The sequence below is a fragment of the Pteronotus mesoamericanus genome, unplaced genomic scaffold (assembly GCF_021234165.1).
Source record: "Pteronotus mesoamericanus isolate MK-2021 breed Mesoamerican mustached bat unplaced genomic scaffold, CSHL_Meso_final contig_94, whole genome shotgun sequence".
Classification (NCBI taxonomy): Eukaryota; Metazoa; Chordata; class Mammalia; order Chiroptera; family Mormoopidae; genus Pteronotus; species Pteronotus mesoamericanus.
Window position 1 is genome coordinate 36,813,188 of NW_026555285.1, and position 18,836 is coordinate 36,832,023.

The window sequence follows — 18,836 nt, forward strand, 5'->3', positions numbered from 1 at the left end:
GTATAAGAATACCCACAGTAGCTTTATTTGTAATATCCAACAACTGAAATTAATCCCTATAAATCCACAATTGGCATTAGTCCTTCAAAGGATAAATAAGTAAATAAAATATGATATATCCATAAAATAGAATGCTACCTAGATATAAAAAGATATAAACTGTGATATACATGCATCTTAGATGAAACTCAAAATTATTAATCCAGACTCTCTCCCACAAAAAAGAGTACATATGTGTTATTTAAGTTAATAAACTACTAGGGATTGCAAATTAATCTATTGTGACAGAAATTATGTCAGGTGTTTGAGAAGAGGGGCATGAGAACCTTGCAGAAAGAGGAGTTACAAATAGGCATGTGGAAACTTTGGGAGTAAGGAATACGCTATTTGTTCATGCTCATGGTTTTATAGGTGTATACAAACATCAAACTTAAATTATGCACATTAACAATGTACAGCCAATTATACCACAGTAAGGCAAATTATAGAAAAAAAATATATATATATATTTACAAATAGTAAATTTATCAGCTTCACAAAGTTTAAGTCCTCAATAATAGTACTAGATTTGAGGAATCCTACATCAAACTTCATGAATTTGAAATATTTCCAAATAATCTATTTTATCACATTAACATTGCTACTCAAGAATTTTTTAATTAATTTTTCTTTGTTTTTAAAATCATGTTTGACATTGAAAATAGGCCAACCTATTCTACTTCTTAAAGGGTTCAGAAATGGTTTATGAGCTGCAAATCAATTTTATATGCTCCTGAAGTCATTGAATTAGAAAGTTTGGGGTATGTTGTTTTTTTTTTAGTATTTTAGGTATGTTTTTGTTTTTTAACATTATTTAACTGTCATCTTCTAAAAGTTTCTCCTGATATGAAAGCTGTATTCCTTAATTAGTTCAGTCAAAAATAATTAGGATATATTTGTATTCCACTGACAAGCCCACTTCTACAGATGTTTTTCTAGCATAAGAGAAGTAAAACTTTAATGCCCCACACTCTTACTATATTAAAATGCATATGATTTCAATCTATATGCAATTGTCATTTAATTTTGTAACTATGGTACATATACAACCAGGATGAATCCATTTAATATGCATCAAATGATAGGCTGAATTGCTCAACGTATGTACCTCCTTTTTTTTTTTTTTTTTTAATAAAAATGAGACCATCAAACATTTTCTGAACCCTTCCTTTGTTCAAATCACTTTAAACTATTTATTAAATTTTTCCTGCTCGGGCCTGTTCCCTTTAGTCTTTGTTAACAATTTTTTCTTCTTCTTTCAAACAGTCTAATTACTGCAGTGGGGGTTTCCGTCAGCCATCAAGGAGCATTCCGTTTAGCGGGCTGGAACAATAACTCAAGGCAGCTGATGGACAGAGGCCGCTACCAAATTAGCATTTCCATGGAGGCCAGCTTTAGTTATTGTCAACAGACATTATCCTCTTCTGAGGTTCTTCTGAACTGCTTTCTCTACAGGCCAAATCACTCAGCATGTGCTCAAACAAAATAAACTTTGTCTAAATGCTTTATTAGGACGGAAGCAAGAATCTTGCATTCTTTCACACTATACAGTGTTCCTTAAATTGTAAGAGATGAATCAGAATGGATTATTTGTGTTAAACATTACCTTTTGAGTCGAATAATTGAAATTTAGCATATATAATAAATAACACACATTGAGTTGAGAACATTTAAGTTTTAAAGCTGATTGACTAATGAATTATAAATACATCTGTCATGAAAATAATAAATCATGTTAACATTAGATTTGAGCACGAGTGAAATGCCAAGAAATAACACCTTATGATAAAGAATGAGAGTGGACTGCTTCTATGTTAAAGCTTTTGTAAGTCAAAGCAATAATGCATCAATATTTCACTGCTGAATCTGAAGGCTAAAGAGGAATTTAGATGTGACCTAGTACATAAATTAAATCCAATGTGTCCATCACTTAACCAGTGTTAAACCATCAAATACAAGTAGTCAGGACTAGCACCAGGGTATCGAACTTTATATTTTAGTCTTCTCCCCAAATCCAATCACGCACTCCCCCACACAAGTCTTCTCTATATCTGATGTTTTATTTGTATCTACACCATTTAAATTTTGCATCAAGAGCCACGTGGTATGGGTGCAGGACACAAGCTCATACCCTGCGCTTGTGGAGCTGCTGCGGCTGGACATACTGAGGTTGTGAGCTAGGCTGGCCACACCTCCACCCCTCTCCACCCTTCCAGGACCACGCGGTGTGGGAGATTGGAAACTATCCCAGCTCAGGAGTCACAGCAGCACCCTCAGCAGCAGCAACACCAGCAGCAGCAACACCAGCAGCAGCAGCACGGCACTGAAGGTCCCAGCTCTGCTACTATCAAGTCGCACTCTGACTTCTAAGACTATGTTGAATAAGGGCGGTGAAGGTGGACACCTTTGTCCTGTTCCTGATCTTAAGGGAAAAGCTTTTAGTTTTTGCCCATTGAGTATGATGTTGACAGCAGGTTTTCATATATGGCTTTTATTATGTTGAGGTAGGTTCTCTCTATTCTCACTTTGCTGAGTGCTTTTATCATAAATGGGTGCTGGATTTCATCAAATGCATTCTCTGCATCTATAGATATGATTATGTGATTTTTGTCTTTCATTTTGTTTATGTGACATATTATCTTTATTGATTTGCAAATATTGTGCTATCCTTGCATCCTCGGAATTAATCCTGCTTGATTATGTTGTATGATCTTTTTAATGTATTGCTGGATTCAGCTTGCTAACATTTTTGGTATAGTATGTTTTTTTTTAATTTCAAGAAAAATAAAAACACAACTGAAACACACACAAATATATTTGTGCAATGCATGTAGAAGGCACTGTGACTGATTGAACATGTCAAAAGTGGTTTGCAAAATTTCATACTGGAGATTTCTTGCTGGATGACGCTCCATGGTTGGGTGGATCAAGTGAAGTTGATAGAGGTCAAATTGAGACATTAATTTAGAACAATTAACATTATACCACACAGAAGATAGTCGACATACTCAAAATATCCCTATCCATAAAGTTATTGGTGAAAATAAAATGTGTGTTTTATTTTATGGAAAAAAACATACAGACATTTTGACCAACCCAATATACAAAGAACTCATACAACTCAACAGCAGGAAGACAAACAGTCCAATTAAAAAAATGGCAAAGACCTTGAATAGACACTTCTCCAAGGAGGACATGCAGATGGCCCATAGACATATGAAAAAATTCTCAACATCACTAACAATAAGAGATATGCAAATTAAAACCTCAATGACGTATCACCTCACACCTGCCAGAATGGGTATAATTAATAAATTAACAAATAACACTTGCTGGTGAGGATGTGGAGAAAAGGGAACCCAAATGCACTGTTAGTGGAAATGCAGACTGGTGCAGCCACTGTGGAAATTAGTATGAAGTTTCCTAAAAAATTTATAAATGAAACTGCCTTTTGACCCAAGGATTCCACTGCTTGTAATATACCCTAAGAATCCTGAAACACCAATTCAAAAGAATTTATGCACCCCTATGTTCACAGCAGTGTTATTTCCAATAGTTAATATCTGGAAATGGCCTAAGTTCCCATCAGTAGATGAGTGGATTTAAAAACTATGATGTATTTATAAAATATAATGCTATGCAGCAGAAAAAAGAAAGAATCCCTACTTTTGTGACGGTATGGGTAGAACTGGAGACTACTGTGCTAAGTGAAATAAACCAGTTAGTGAAAGACAATTATGAGATGATCTCATAAGAGAAATCTAATGAACAATATAAACTAATGAGCAAAACAGAAGCAGGGACATAGAATCATGGAATAGATTCTAAGAGGGAAGGAAGGATTTGGGGACTGTTTGAAAGAAGGTGAAGGGATTAATCAAAGAATGTGTGAAGGGCCTATGGACTTAGACAACGGGGTGAGGAATGACTATGGATGTGTGGGGTGGGCAAGTGGAGTGGGGGCAAAGGAGGGGAAATTAGGACAACTGTAATTGCATTAACAATATAAATGTACATACATACATACATACATACATACATACATAAATCATGCTCTGGCTTGCTGGGCTGCTTGGGGCTACCAGGACTGCGAGTGCTGACTCCATCTTCAGAAGCAACTCTGTGGATGAAAATGGGGCCAAGATTCCTGTTGAATACGACAGTGATCCAATTTTGATGCAGCAGCTTTGCCAGACATGCAAACATTCCAGAGATTATAGACAGATGTTCACTGACCCCTGGTCCCAGCCCCTGCCTTTCCCAGACCCTCTGTGGGAGCCATACTACCAGCCTCCCTACACACCTGTCTTGGAGCTCACCAGCGCCCTGCTGCATCCGGAGTAGTCGCTGGTCACTGGCTGGAAGTTTAAGAAGCGTCCAGGCATCAGGGCCTTATTTGAGCAGTTTGCCTATTTGTATAAAATCGTCATCTTTATGTCAGAGACTGGCATTTCCACTCTTCCACAATGTGGACCTCCCCCGCCCCTAATGTACTGCCTTTTCCGAGATGTGAAGCAATACATGGATGGACAGGACATTTCCTGTCTGATGTTTCCAAACTGGATAATTAGATGTTTTAGTATCACCTGAGAACTGGCACTTCCATATTAATTTAACCATCATTATTTGGAAATACTTCAGTTAAATCTATTTTGATAACTGAAATTCCATTACTCCTCTCACTGTGTCTAAAACTCCCGTGGCTTTTTTTTTTTTTTAACTAATCCTTCTCACTCACTGTTAGAGGAACTTTCTTCAGTCACCAAGTTTTCAAAAATATTATGTCTCTAATATCATGTCATATCATGTGAAGTATTTTGTTTTCCCATTTGTTAGGGAAACACACATAATTTTATCTAGCTGTCATCATAATTTTTTAATCATATGCATACAAAAATAACCAGTATAAGGAATAAAGAAATCCTAGGAAAGGAAGCTTGTTAGAATGATGAAAATCTCTGGGGTTTTGGCTTAACTTTTTAAAATTTGTCTCACTTGTATCACTGCAGTGCCCATTTGAATAGCCACATAGTAGAGGAAAATGAGATGTTTTCCATTTTTAGTGATGCTGGCGGTTCTCACCACAGCCAGGGTCCTCTAACCAGACTATCACCCTCTGATCTGGCAAAGGGTGCTCTGCAGCACTGATGTCAGTGATCTGGCTGACAGGATGTGGGCCACCTGGTCCAGGTAGAAATAAAGATGGTCACTGCTCTTTCCTTTTGTAATTAATTGCTAAGTACCTACTCTTAATAATAGAAAATCTACTATTGCTACCATAATTTATTCAATATTTTTTTTTTAATTTAGTCAGTCAAAAGGAATAAACCCTACCTTTTCTCCACCACACTGATGAATCTTTGTGTTGTTTTGACACTGGCATTGAAAACGGGTCCAGCTCATTCTGATTTAATGCCTTCGGTCTTCTGCTTCCTTCCTGTTCTGGCATCTCCAGGTGTCTATACCTACTTCTACTAACATCTCACATTTGGACTCACAGGCTATAACCCTTGAATACAAGTTTAATGAGAACTAATTTAGTCAAGATGTCAGAAATAGAACAAGCTGACCCCCCAAAAATTAGAATGAAGAAAACAATAAAAAAATCCTAAAGACAAACATGAGTAAATGTGGGACGACACATGTTATGAGAAACTGCAGAGGAGAACTGTGATTAATATTTCAAAACATTTTCCTGCCACACTTATTCCCTTTACTGACTTACGTGACAGTACTTGAATCACCTTTTACTTCAATCCTCTATACTCATTTCATTCACAAAAGAAATTCTTCCCATAGAAAATCCTTTCAACCTCTACCACTGCTATGCATTCTTCAGAATGCAGACAGTTCAGAAAACATGTCTTGTTGAAAATTAGAAAATATTAAATAATGACATGGCATGATAAAAAGAGAATATTCCAAATATGTTAAAATAATGTTTGTTAAATTTAACACAATATTCATCTTTATTAGTTTAACAGAAATGTGATAAACATTGAAAAGAAAAGAAAAGGAGTAACACCAACTCTCTGTGCTCAAGGAATTTGTAATGAAGGGAGAAAGGTAAGAAAAATAAATAAATATATTCCAATGATTATATTCATGGATGTCATGATTAAAAGAACCACAAACTAATGTCACAATTTAATAGAGAGGAAAATTATTTTTGCTTGAATAATAGTGAAAAAAGTCTAAATTTAAAGTATTTTTGAATAAAAACTGATTATATGCCAGCAAAGACTTTTTTTATGAAGAACAAATAAGACATCTATCTAAAAATTGTGTGCATTCCAAGAACACACTGATGTAATATATTTAATCAGTCTTTACCAAAAATAGAAATCATGATATACTACATAGAAATATATAAAAGTATACTTATACAAGCAATCTGTGGGGAGCCAAAATCCTGAATTAATGGGAGATAAGCAATTTTCAAAGATGCGATTATTACAGGTAATGGCTTTATACATGTTAGTCCAAACATAGATTCTTATCATATTAGTCAGCTTGTGCTGCCCTAAAAAAAAGACTGCAGACTGGATGGCTTACAGAACACAACTTATTTCCCCACATCTGTAGGCTTTGAGCAGGTGCAGGCAGTTTGGGTTTCTCTGGAGAGTCTGCTCTCCTTAGCTTGCAGGTGGTTGCCTTCTTGCCTCCTCTGCGCATGGCCTGTTCTCTGTGTGTGTGTAAGCTCTCCTAGTTTCTCTTCCTCTTCTAATGACACCAGAACTGATGCATTAAGGTTACAACCCTGCTTTTATTATCTCTTAGGACCTTCATTACCTCCTTAAATGCCCTTTCACCAAATACAGTCTTCTTGGTGTTAGAGCTTCAGCCTATTAATTTTGGGGGATGCAATTCAGTTCATAACATCTGTTAGATTTTTTCCCCCTGAAAACAGAGTGTATGGTGACATGTAGGCAGTAGACATGGATGGAATGGATGTACCTCAGATTTAGTAGCAGGATTAAAAACCCAAGTCTTCTGCTTGCACAAGCAAGGAGCCCTTTGCAAAGATGTGGATCTTACTATGTTAACAACTATGAAAAAAGACATGCTATAAAGTTTCAAAAAATAAATGTTATGCTGTTAAAATTTAAAAAGTACTAACCAGCTACATTTTAGTGAAAATTTACTGAGTTATTAGTTCGGGTAGTTTATTAGATGAGTATCTCTGGATTTTAGAAAGGCATTTTCAAGGTTACACATGATGTCCTTGGGAACAAGAAGTCATTTTGTTGCAAGGCAGAGCATTTGGGCAGAGCTGTCAATGACTGATCATTTTTCAGGAAGAGCTATAATTACTGAAAACTCTGTCAAGAGATAAACAAATTCTAGTAGCATGCAAGAGCAGTTTTTGCCCTTGCTCCATTTTATATTTTTATCAATGGCTTGGATGATTAAAATTGCAGACAACACAAAACTGGAAGTGATAACTATTATTTTGAAGACAGACATCAGATGCAAATAAGAAACAAAGGATATCAGATGCCCTGAGAGAGTTACCTCTGAAAATCAACACATTGTAACAAAGCAGATTTATACAAAGTTACCTCAGAGGCTGGCAAGGTCCCAGGTTTCAAAGACTTAGCTGTAATTTGACTACATTATTCTACTTCAAAAAACAATCTGTCAGTCAAAAGTATGAAGTGTCCATCATGGAAATATAGAAAAAGGAGAGCCACAGAGGCAAACATTGGCTGTTGCCAATCTCATCCCTTGTCAGGGAGAGTAGAATCTTAGTCAATAGGTTTCAAGTATTCATATGTCATTAGCAAAGTGGTAATTATTAATATTGTGGATAAACATATTAATTTGTTATCATGATACCAATAAATGAGATTCATCTAACTATGCTGTCCTCATAAAATGTTCTTAAACAATCTTCTGTTAATGCTATTGCTTTCCCCAAGGTTTGGCTACAGGGAAAGAATAAACTGCTAATACTGAGTCAAAGATCCTCATCTTTTTAGGAGTTATTTTTTGTTTTGAATAAGTAAATTGTTGTTCCAGCATCATAGGTCAATTCTAAAAGCTTGATTAAGTTATTTCATAAGTGAGATGTGAGTCTATTCAGGGATTAATTATAGAATCAGTTTTCTGACCCTGCAAATATGAGGGTTAGATCCTGAACCAACGTAAATTCATGAGCACCATAATGAGAGGCCTTTTCAAGGATAACCCCTGGCCATTCCCAGGAGACACGCCACTCAGCATAACTATTTTAGTACTCAAGGTCAGCATTTGTTCTAATTTATTTTGACTTCTCACATGTACTCAGAATGAACTACAAAAAATAGTGACAGTAAGCCACTTCAATGCACATGGATATGTTTAAAGATTCTTTGATGACAAGATCAGTAAAACAGTAACACTCAACATGAAAAGAAAAAAAACTATTGTACTTTTAACAACATTAATATACACATAATCAATATACAGATAAAGGAATATAATAGACTATGTTCTTAAAAGCTGTATTGTAATATGTGGGTCTGGTAAAATATTTTAAGACATTAAATAAAATCCCACTAAAAAAAGAACAATTACGGTGGTAAAATAAATTTAATATATACAGTGAGAATACATTGTTATAAAACATTAAGTACATGCAAAATATTTAAGGACTAAAGCAATATACACCTGTATACTATTACTTAGGTTATTTAGCATTTCAATACTATTAAAGCACTCTCCCCAATTTATTTTCCTTAGGATCTTCACAAGAGTATCTTCTATCCTGAATTTTATGTGTATCATTCTGATTCAACTTCTGTAACTTCGCTATATATAAATACATTTATAAAGATACTGTGATGTAGAACACAGAAGCAAGAAATTAAGCAGGACACAAATAAATGGAAGCATATACTATATCCATGGACTGCAAGAATTAACATCACTAAAATGTCCATGCTATCCAAAGCAATCTATAGATTCATCACAATTACTATTAAAATCTCAAGGGTGTATTTCACAGATCTAGAACAAATATTTCAAAAATGTATATGGTACTAAAAAATACACCAAATATTCTCAGCAATCCTGAGAAAGAAGAACAAAGTAGGAGGGATCACAATACCCAATATCAAACCATGCTACAAGGCCACTGCAATGAAAGCAGTCTAGTGCTGGCATAAGAACAGACATGTAGATCAATGGAACAGAATAGAGAGTACAGAAAATAAACCCATTTCTCTATGGCCAATTAATATTTGATGAAGGGGATAGGGACATGCAATGGGGAAAAATAATCTATTCAATAAATGGTGTTGGGAGAACCAGACAGGTACATGGGAAAGAAAAAGAAAGAAAAAAAGAAAGAAGAAACTAGACCAACTTACACTGTACACCAGAATAAACTCAAAATTGATAAAAGACTTAAATATAATTTGTAGCACTATAAAAGTCCTAGAGGAAAACACAGGTAGGAAAATTTCAGATATCCCACATAGCAATAATTTTTTGCCAGTATATCTCCCAGGTCAAGGGAAATAAAGGAAAAAATAAATAAGACTACATCAAAATAATAAGCTTCTGCATAGCTAAACAACGATCATCAAAATGAAAAGGGAACTGACCATATAAGAGAACACTTTTGCCAATGATACATTGAATAAGGGTTTGATCTCCAAAATCTATAAAGTTCTTACATGACTCAACATCAGGAAGACAAACAATCCAATTAAAAAATGGAAAAAAGACCTGAATAGACACCTCTCTAAGAGGACATAGAGATGGCCCATAGACATATGAAAAGATGCTCAGCATCACTAGCCATCAGAGAGGTACAAATTAAAACCACAATGAGATATCACCTCCCTCCTTTCAGAATGGTCATCATTAATACATCAACAAACAACAAGTGCTGGTGAGGATGCAGAGAAAAGGGAACCCTAGTGCACTGTTGTTGGGAATGCAGACTGGCACAACCACTGTGGAAAACAGCATGGAATTTCCTCAAAAAACTAAAAATTGAATTGCCTTTTGATCCAGCAATTCTGCTGCTGGGAATATAAACCTAATAATCCCAAATCACCAACTGAAAAGAATTTATGCACCCCTATGTTCATAGCAGCACTTTTTGCAATAGCCAAGTACTAGAAACAAGTAAGTGCCCATCAGTAAATGAGTGGATCAAAAAACTCTGGTACATTTATATGATGGAATATCACACAGCAGAAAGAACGAACTCCCACCTTTTGTGACAGCTTGGACGGAACTGGAGAGCATTATGCTAAGTGAAATAAGCCTGTAGGTGAAAGACAAGTACCATAGGATCTCACCTATAAGAAATCCCATGAACTAAATAAACTAACGAACAAAATAGAGCCATAGACATGGAAACATGGCACAGACTGAAACTGACCAGAGGGGAGGAGGGGATAATGGTGGGAAGAAGGGGAAGGGACTAGTCAAAGAGCATGTATGAATGACCCAGGGACATGGACAGCAGAGTGGGAATTGACTGGGAGTGGGGTGTGGGGGGTGGAGGAGGACAAGGGGGAAAAATTGGGAAAGCCGTAATAGAAAAACAATTTTAAAAAATGACAAATAAAATAAAATACAATCTTTAAGAAAATAAGTTAATGTTTTCTTTTGTTGTGCAGAAGCTTTTCATTTGATGTAATCCCTCTTCTTTACTTTTTCCTTTATTGTTTTTGCTCAAGTTTCAAATAAAAATAATAATAATTGCTAAAAATTTAAAAAAATCAAAGAAGTTACTGTGATATTATTTTGTGAATTTTCAACTTTGGATAAGTTGCACTTAGGATTTTCCTCGACTTATTTTTCCAAGAAAAAAATAGGTCTGTGAAGTTCATAAACAATATGTGTTGTGCTATTACGTTTGTGTTCACTTATTTGCAGTATCCCATCATGGGAATTTACTTCACTTATTATCCCTTCAATAGATACATAGGTAGCCCTCGCCCTTTTTGCTATTACGAACAACGCTATGAACACCGGTGTGCATGGATTCCGTGTACTTTGCTTTTCTCTAGTGTACATACCAGGAGCAGAATGGCTGGCCTATTGCTTATTCACATCTTTGATTTACTCCACTTTTCCAGTCATCTTCTGATGTGTAATTCCATTGGGTGCTCTAACCACAAATGAATATGGCTACTGTTTTGCATTCTCACCATCACCTGATATTGTCTATCACCTGATATTTTCTGTCATCATAAGTATGAAAATATATCTCACAGTGATTTGAATTTGCAATTCTATGATTGGTAATGAGATTCAACATCTTATCATTTTTCATAATATAAACCTTTGATGTTTTGCTGTCTGTATATTAGTGTTTATAACTTTTGTCCTTTCTATTTGAGCTTTTTCCCCTGGTGTTATGGTGCAGTTATTTATGCTCACTATATATTAATCTTTTGTCACTTTTTAAGTGTTACCAAGATTTATTTTTTTATAAAAAACTTTCTATTGTTCAATAAGTGTACATTTACAGAAAAGTTGCAAAGGTCGTAAAGAAGTACTTTATACCCCTCGTGCAATGAACCCAGTATTACCATCTTACACATTTATGGTGTATTTGTCAAACTAAAACTGACATTGATACACTATCGTTTGTTATTTGGATTTCGCCAGCGTTTTCATTCATCCCTTCTTTCTGTTTCAAGATCCAATCCAGAATATCACTTTACATTTGTCATATCTTCCCAGTCTCCCCTGACTGTGACAGTTTCTTAGTCTTTCCTTTTGCTTTACGATTTTAACAATCTTAAGAAGTACTAATTAGGTATTTAGAATGTCACTCCCTGCTGGACTCCCTGCTCTTTACCTTGCCATTAGGCTACATTATGGAATTTTGGAAAGAGATGGATTGCCCTTCTCATCACATCTTACAAGGTGTTCATAATATCCCATGACATAACTGTTAACATTCATCACTCAATCAAGGTATTCGCCAGGCTTTGGCACTGCAAAATTATTGTATTTTTCCTCCTTCTACATAGAAGGGCATTGATTTAACCCCTGTCAAGGAGGAAGAGGAAGTCAGCCTTGAGTTTCATCTCATGCAAAGGGCAGTGTATGCACGTATTACTAGAAATTTATATTAGGTAAGAATAAGCTATCTTTCTCACCCATTTATTAATTCAATTATTCATTTATATCATTATAAACATGCACACTTATTTCTCACTTTGTGTTATAATTCAAAACTATTTTTCCTATTTTTCTTTTGTGAAAGTTATTTCAGCTTTAGCCATCGAGAACTTGCTTAGGTTGGTGCCTGGGTCTCTTAGATGTGCCTCGTCCTTATTATTTTTAAACACTTGATTACTTTCTGATCCTACAGGATACTCCAAGGTGTCATAGTGTATTTTCCTTACCTCAGTACTGGGTTCAGCTATTTCTCCAAGATGCTCTAATCCATTTGATTGGGAAATAGCGTTTAGAAATAAAAAAGCTGATCAGGGACTGTGCTCATTGCCACTGAGTTGCTTCTCAGTCCTCTCAGCAGACATGTCTAGAATCATGTGTATCGTGTATGAGCATGTGTCTATGTTTGTTTCTGTAGCTATCCCTCTGTACAATCACTGAGTTAAAGATGAGTTTAAATTTTTGTCTCCAACAGAGTATATTAAGCTTCCCTAGTCATGAATATATCTCTCCATTTGTTTGAGTATTCTTTCATGTCTTTCAACACAATTACATTTTCCCATAAATTGAATGCTTATCTTTTGTTATATTTATTACTAAATAACTTATTTTATGTGATAAATAATATCTGGTTATATAATATTCTAAGTCTTGCTACTGTATAACACTAAGGTTTTATTTATTTATTTATTTATTCTGTGTCCAGAAACCTAGCTAATCTTTCTTTAACTCCTACATAGACAACCTTAAAGCATTCAATTAGTGACTTTTAATTATGTTTTTATTGTTATAGTGGCTGCAACTTTTAGTAAATTAAGAATGGGATAGAGAATAGTGTTATGTTTCATTTCTGGTTTCCATAGTAAAATTGAAACATCATCATTAAACATTAAAGTCTATGTGTGTGTGTATGCATGAAATACTGCATGAAAACACACACAAATGACACATATTCTTTATCAGGTATATTAATTTTCAATCTACTCTTGGTTTATTAAGAATATTTAAAAATCAATACAGAAGATTAATTTATGTAGAAATATTACAGTGAGATGATCATATAGATTTTTTTCCATTAAAACACTATTTTGATAAATCACATGTGCAGGTTTTAATTATATTAATAGATTTTCTTGCATTACTGAAATCCTCACTACATATAGCTGTGTTTTTCAGTTTGCTTATATTTAGGATTCCTTTTCTAAGCTTGTAATTTATATTACATGCTAATTTACCTTAGTTTTACTCATTTTTCTAATATGTTTAAAAATATACTCTAGATTTATAAATATATACAAGTACCTTGTGGCTTATCACTTGTCTTAATTTCTTAAAATGAATTTAAAAATAATTGGAGTTATTAGTTCCTTGAACATTTGATAAACATTTTTCAAAACCATATGTACTTAGTGAATTTGATAGATGAATTTTAAGCTGTTGATTAAATTTGTGTGTGTCATAAGACAATTCATGGTTTCTATTTTATATTGAATGCTATTAAATAATTATGTTAATGTTTTCTTTTTTCAAATATATTAATTCACTGATTATTTTTAATATCTCTGTTATATAAAGTTATGTTCTCTATCTCATTAGTATTATTATTACTATTGTCATTACTAATACTAGTGTATTGTATCAATTTTTCTTCATCAGCAGTGCTGACAGTTTATCCATTTAATCAGTTTTCTTTCCATGATACAACTATTATATTAAAGCTTTTTATTTTATCTTTGAGTTAGATTAGATTAGCAAACATTTGGTCCACATCAAAAGGCTCCTGAAGTGAGATAAGGGGAACAGCAGAGCCATGAACAAATTATCACCCAGGTTCTTGATGGTCACACTCAAATACAGCTGCCAACCTCACCATAACACTGACAAAATCAAATTTGTACCATTGAAACATTTCACAGAGAGAACACTATCAAGCCAATAATCATGTCAATATATACTTAAGAGCAATTGCTCACTGATTTTAGAGTAACCCTAATAAACTTCATGAGGAAGAAAAACAAGAATCAATGTGAAATCCAGCATCCCTCATGAATTACAAGAAAAAAAAATAATGTACATACGATTTGACACGGTTCAGTGTTTTTGTTCTGTAAGGGATCATAGACCAAATGGCTCTGTGGCCGTTTTGAGATAGAACCAAAACTCAAGGACATTTTGACGTGGACCTAACGTCTCCATGGACATTTCGAACAGGACCAAATATCCTCCCATGTTACATTACATAAAAATTATTTTATTACTTTTCTCCATTTTACTTTTATTATGAAATAAAAGCAACAAAAAGAAAAGCCTTAATTTAAAATTTTAATGCTTAGCTTATTGATTTTATCTTTTTGGAATTGTAATAACATGTCAATGATTTCAATCTCCTGACACAATATGCATCACATCTTTTATGTTTGATATTACTGTAAAACTTCTCATGCTTGGTAATTTTGATGAATACACTTTAAACTACTATGTTATTGCATTATGATTTTTCTTAAATATTTAAGAAATCTCTATTATTACTTATCATTTCTTTTTTGACCCACTAGTTATTTAAAAGTGGATCTGTATATTTCTTAATATGTTTTGCTTCTACGTTTGTTATTGTTGTTATTACTGATTCTCTTTAATCATATTACAGTGAGAGAATAGAATCTGGTTCTTTAAAATGTATTGACACTTGCTTAGTAGATAATCAATTCTTATAATTTAAGCTGTATGTCTAACCCGAATGTGAACTATATCAATATAGTATGCATTGTACTCTATATACCTTTCAAACCAAGTTTTTTATTTTATTGTACATCTCTTCTTTGTACTTACTGGCTTTGTATTCATTATACCTGTCAATTATTCAGAGACATATTTTTAAAATCCCTACTAAGATTGCAGGTATTATGGATTCTCACTTGTGTTTCCATCAACTTTTGTTTCAGATATACTTTAAGTATAAAAATTTAAAGTAAAACACACAAACATGAAGTGTAAAAACCACATGAACATACTTAAAGGAATATAAAAAGGGTGGTTAACATCTATTTTACATCAAACATGTAAAAGAAGAAAATAACATTATCAATACCACAGAAACAGTTTTTTTTTACTCATATTTAAGGGATCAATTCCCTGTGTTCTAACTCAGTCTATTGATGATATATGATTTTAGTTAATTTATTAATGCTGAAAAGATCTTTGCCTTCCCTTTTACCTTAATGTTTGTTTTTCTAAAACTAGCTTTTGAGGGTTAAGTTTATAGTTATTTTCTCTGGATACTTTGAAGATTTTGTTTCAGTGTTTTCTATTGAAGTTACAAATTCTAATGTTAGCTAAATTATTGTTCATTTTTACATAATCTATTAATTTTCCCTGGCTGTTGTTATTGTTGTTTTAATTCACACCTGAGGATATGTTTTTTATTGATTTGAAAGAGAGGGAGAGCAACATTGATCAGTTGCCTCCTAAAGGCTCCCTGACGAGAGATCAAACCTGCAAACTAAGTATGTTCCTTTATTGGGAATCAAACCCGCAACATTTTGGTGTATGGGATGATGTTTCAACCAACCCAATCACCTGACCAAAGCTTCCCTGGTTGTTTATAAATATATATTTGTTTTAATACATTTTGGGAAGTTTAGGGATATACTTTGTTGTAAACTTCTTTTTATGGAATCTACCTAGGTTTCAGTGTGTTTTCTGAATTTGAAAATTAATGACATACACCAATTGTAAAAATGCCTCAGTGATTTTCTCACTGGCTGACTTCTACAATATAATTCTATGTTATCTATACTTCTGGCAATCAAATTAGACTGATGATGAATATTCCATTTTTTCCCCTCCATGCTTCTTTACTCTTCTATATTTTCCTTCCTTTTTATTTGTTTGTTGAATTCTTGGTTAAATTATTCTTATTAGATTAACCTTTTCTGTTTAAAATTATATATCTTATTCACTCAAGTATCAATAAAGATTTAATTGAAGTGAGAAAAAATTTGGAATACAGAAATAACTGAATTGAATATTAAATTTCTCTTAACAGTTCTTTGTTCCCTTTCACGACTTCCATTTCTCTTAAGATTACTAAATTAGAAATACTTTTAGAATAGTAGACTTTATAGTACCCACGACATTCACAAATATGAATTTTCATTTGATCCTAGAAGAAGCTAACCTCATCACCATTTTGTATTAAAAAACATATTGGCCTCATTAAGGTTAGCAATGAGAATGGATTTTACAGAATATAATCTGAATCTTATTCATACCCTTCTAACTGTGCTAATGGAATTATTTTGAATTTTGGTTGCCAGAAGCATTTCAATCTGGCTATCTGGAGCGCAGTACTTTACATGAACTGCCAGGAAAAAAAACAATTTATTTGCACTTCTGGACAGAAAGTGTGGGTGTCTACAGGCTGCCACACAAAATGAGTACAACCAATTGAACAATAAAAACCTTTAAAGTGTCTCTCCAGATGGCTAGGCTGCTGTTCCTTTATGTGGAGCTGCAGCGCCCTGCTTTAGGTGATGGCATTTCTGCCTGTGTATGAAAATTGAGAAGAAATGATTAAAATTCAAAGAACTGTATTCAGCTTTTTTTGTGATCAATATTTTTAGTCTATGTTTCAGAGGTGTAATATTTATCATATCTTTGATGGTAGGAATATACAAGTTTCTTTAAACAACTGAGGAAACATGAGCTTTATTTACCAACAGAAGCAAATTCTTAATGTCACACAAAGGTATAAAAAGTGGCAAAGAGACCCTAAGATTAATGAGCTTGATATGCTATTAATAAACAGTCTACAGCATTTTTTAGAAAAAATAAATTGATGACACATCCCTTGCGATTTACATGATAAAAGTTATTTGGATGACATTATAGCTTTTTTGAGAAATGACTAAATGATTACACAAATGTTATTCTCAGAGACTGTGGTCTGAAATGGTAGCCAATAGCTTCTGGATATATTGGATTTTATTGGTATTGTACAGATGTGTATAATTATTGCTTTGGTTTGCTTGAATAGAAGCCATCTGTTTATGTAAGATGATTAGAATATTTAACTAATTTTGTCCCTTTAGTGACAGAATCTGAATTGCATTTATTTATTTATTCATTTGTCCTTTATTTCATTAGATGTTTGGGATCATTATGAGGAAGTTTCCTTGGATACCAAAACTTCGAAAAAAACCCTCAAACTACAAAAAATATTGACATTAACAATGAAAACATTTTTTTCTACAAAAGGTTATATTAAATTCATTTTGTTAAAATGTTACATTAAATATGGGTTTGTTCTATGTATACGTTGAACATATCAATTTATTCAGTTATACATTAAAGGTAAATTTTATTGAATTGTTATCTATTCAGGTGAAAAAAATAATGTCTTGCTTTAATCTCTTAATGTGGTAGACTATAGTAACAAATTTTCTAATACTGATTTTTTAGTTTGTAAAAAAAATCATCTGATACATTTTTTAAAAAACAATGCTTGTTCCAGTTATATATTGTTCTATAACAAAATAACCCAGAAGATTAAACAAGAAACATTTTGTTATATTTCAACATTTTTTAGGTCAAGTATTTGCGGACTATTCTGTTGACTGATTTTATTCCTCCAGGTGCTGTCAACAGACACCATTTTGTGGTGTTCAGCTGGTGGATGAATCGAACTGAACCCAAACTGGATGATCACATTGACATTCTGGGGCCTTGGGAGGGATAATTAAAAAGTTGAAGTTCCACTGGAACACCTTTACTTGATTCTTTATGTGTCTTGGGCTTCTTCAGATCATGGTGGTCTCAGGGTAGCTGGACATTTTACATGGCAGTTAAAGGACCAAAAAGAATAAACACAGAGAGTGTTAGTGCTCTTAAAGACTAGGTAATAACTGTCTAGCATCACTTGATGATACCTTCTTGGTCAAGCAAGTCATTAAAACCAGGACATTTTCAAGGGAGATGAATGAGAGTCCACCTTGGAATATGACAAACAGCAGTTAACTTGTGGACACATCTGTCTTTCCATTTCTCCTTTTCATTTTATTAGTTAGAGTTGTCTAACCTTCAGTTTCAGCTTTTCTAGGGTACAAGAGTTAGCCATAATATTAACATTTATTTAAAATATTTTTTATTTTACAGACATGAATTAAATTCGCCAATGTTTTTGTCATAATCAGAGCTTAGTTTTTTAAATCTCATTTCTTCCTTCATATGCATTTTTTTTCTTGTGAAAGCCTGTTTTATTACATCTTTCAGCAAATATCTGTGTCTAAAAGTCTCTTTATCTTTTCTGTAATGGTAAATAATAATGTACCTTAATTTAGAATTCAAGACCGATAATTATTTTCATGTATCACTTTTTTATTAATTTTTATTGCCTGTTGGCATTTAATTTTTATTAAAAAACTTCTATCAGGATAATTGCCATTCTCTGTATATATCCTGTATTTTGCCTGCACTAAGTTTTAACATATTCATTTTATCATTTCATTATGAGTCTCATTTCAGTCTCTTGTACCTAGATTAGAATTTATTTTTCTTGCTTAGTGCTTGAAGTGTATCTCATATTGAAAACCTAAGTTACCAAATTTCTGTGATCTCTTTAGAAATTTCTATTAAACATTTAAAACAAACCTCTTCCTAGCATCACG

At 33.4% G+C, this 18,836-nt stretch overlaps 1 protein-coding gene across 1 annotated transcript in view; it reads left to right on the plus strand.

Annotated features, from left to right (window-relative positions):
• The window catches only part of LOC129081178 (mitochondrial import inner membrane translocase subunit TIM50-like), an 85,207-nt gene extending 80,578 nt beyond the window's left edge, over positions 1–4,629 (plus strand). Inside the window, 2 exon segments of the mRNA XM_054586705.1 lie at positions 2,256–2,386; positions 4,085–4,629. Coding sequence (XP_054442680.1) covers positions 2,256–2,386; positions 4,085–4,629 — 676 coding nt within the window.
• Positions 4,630–18,836: the final 14,207 nt, after the last annotated feature.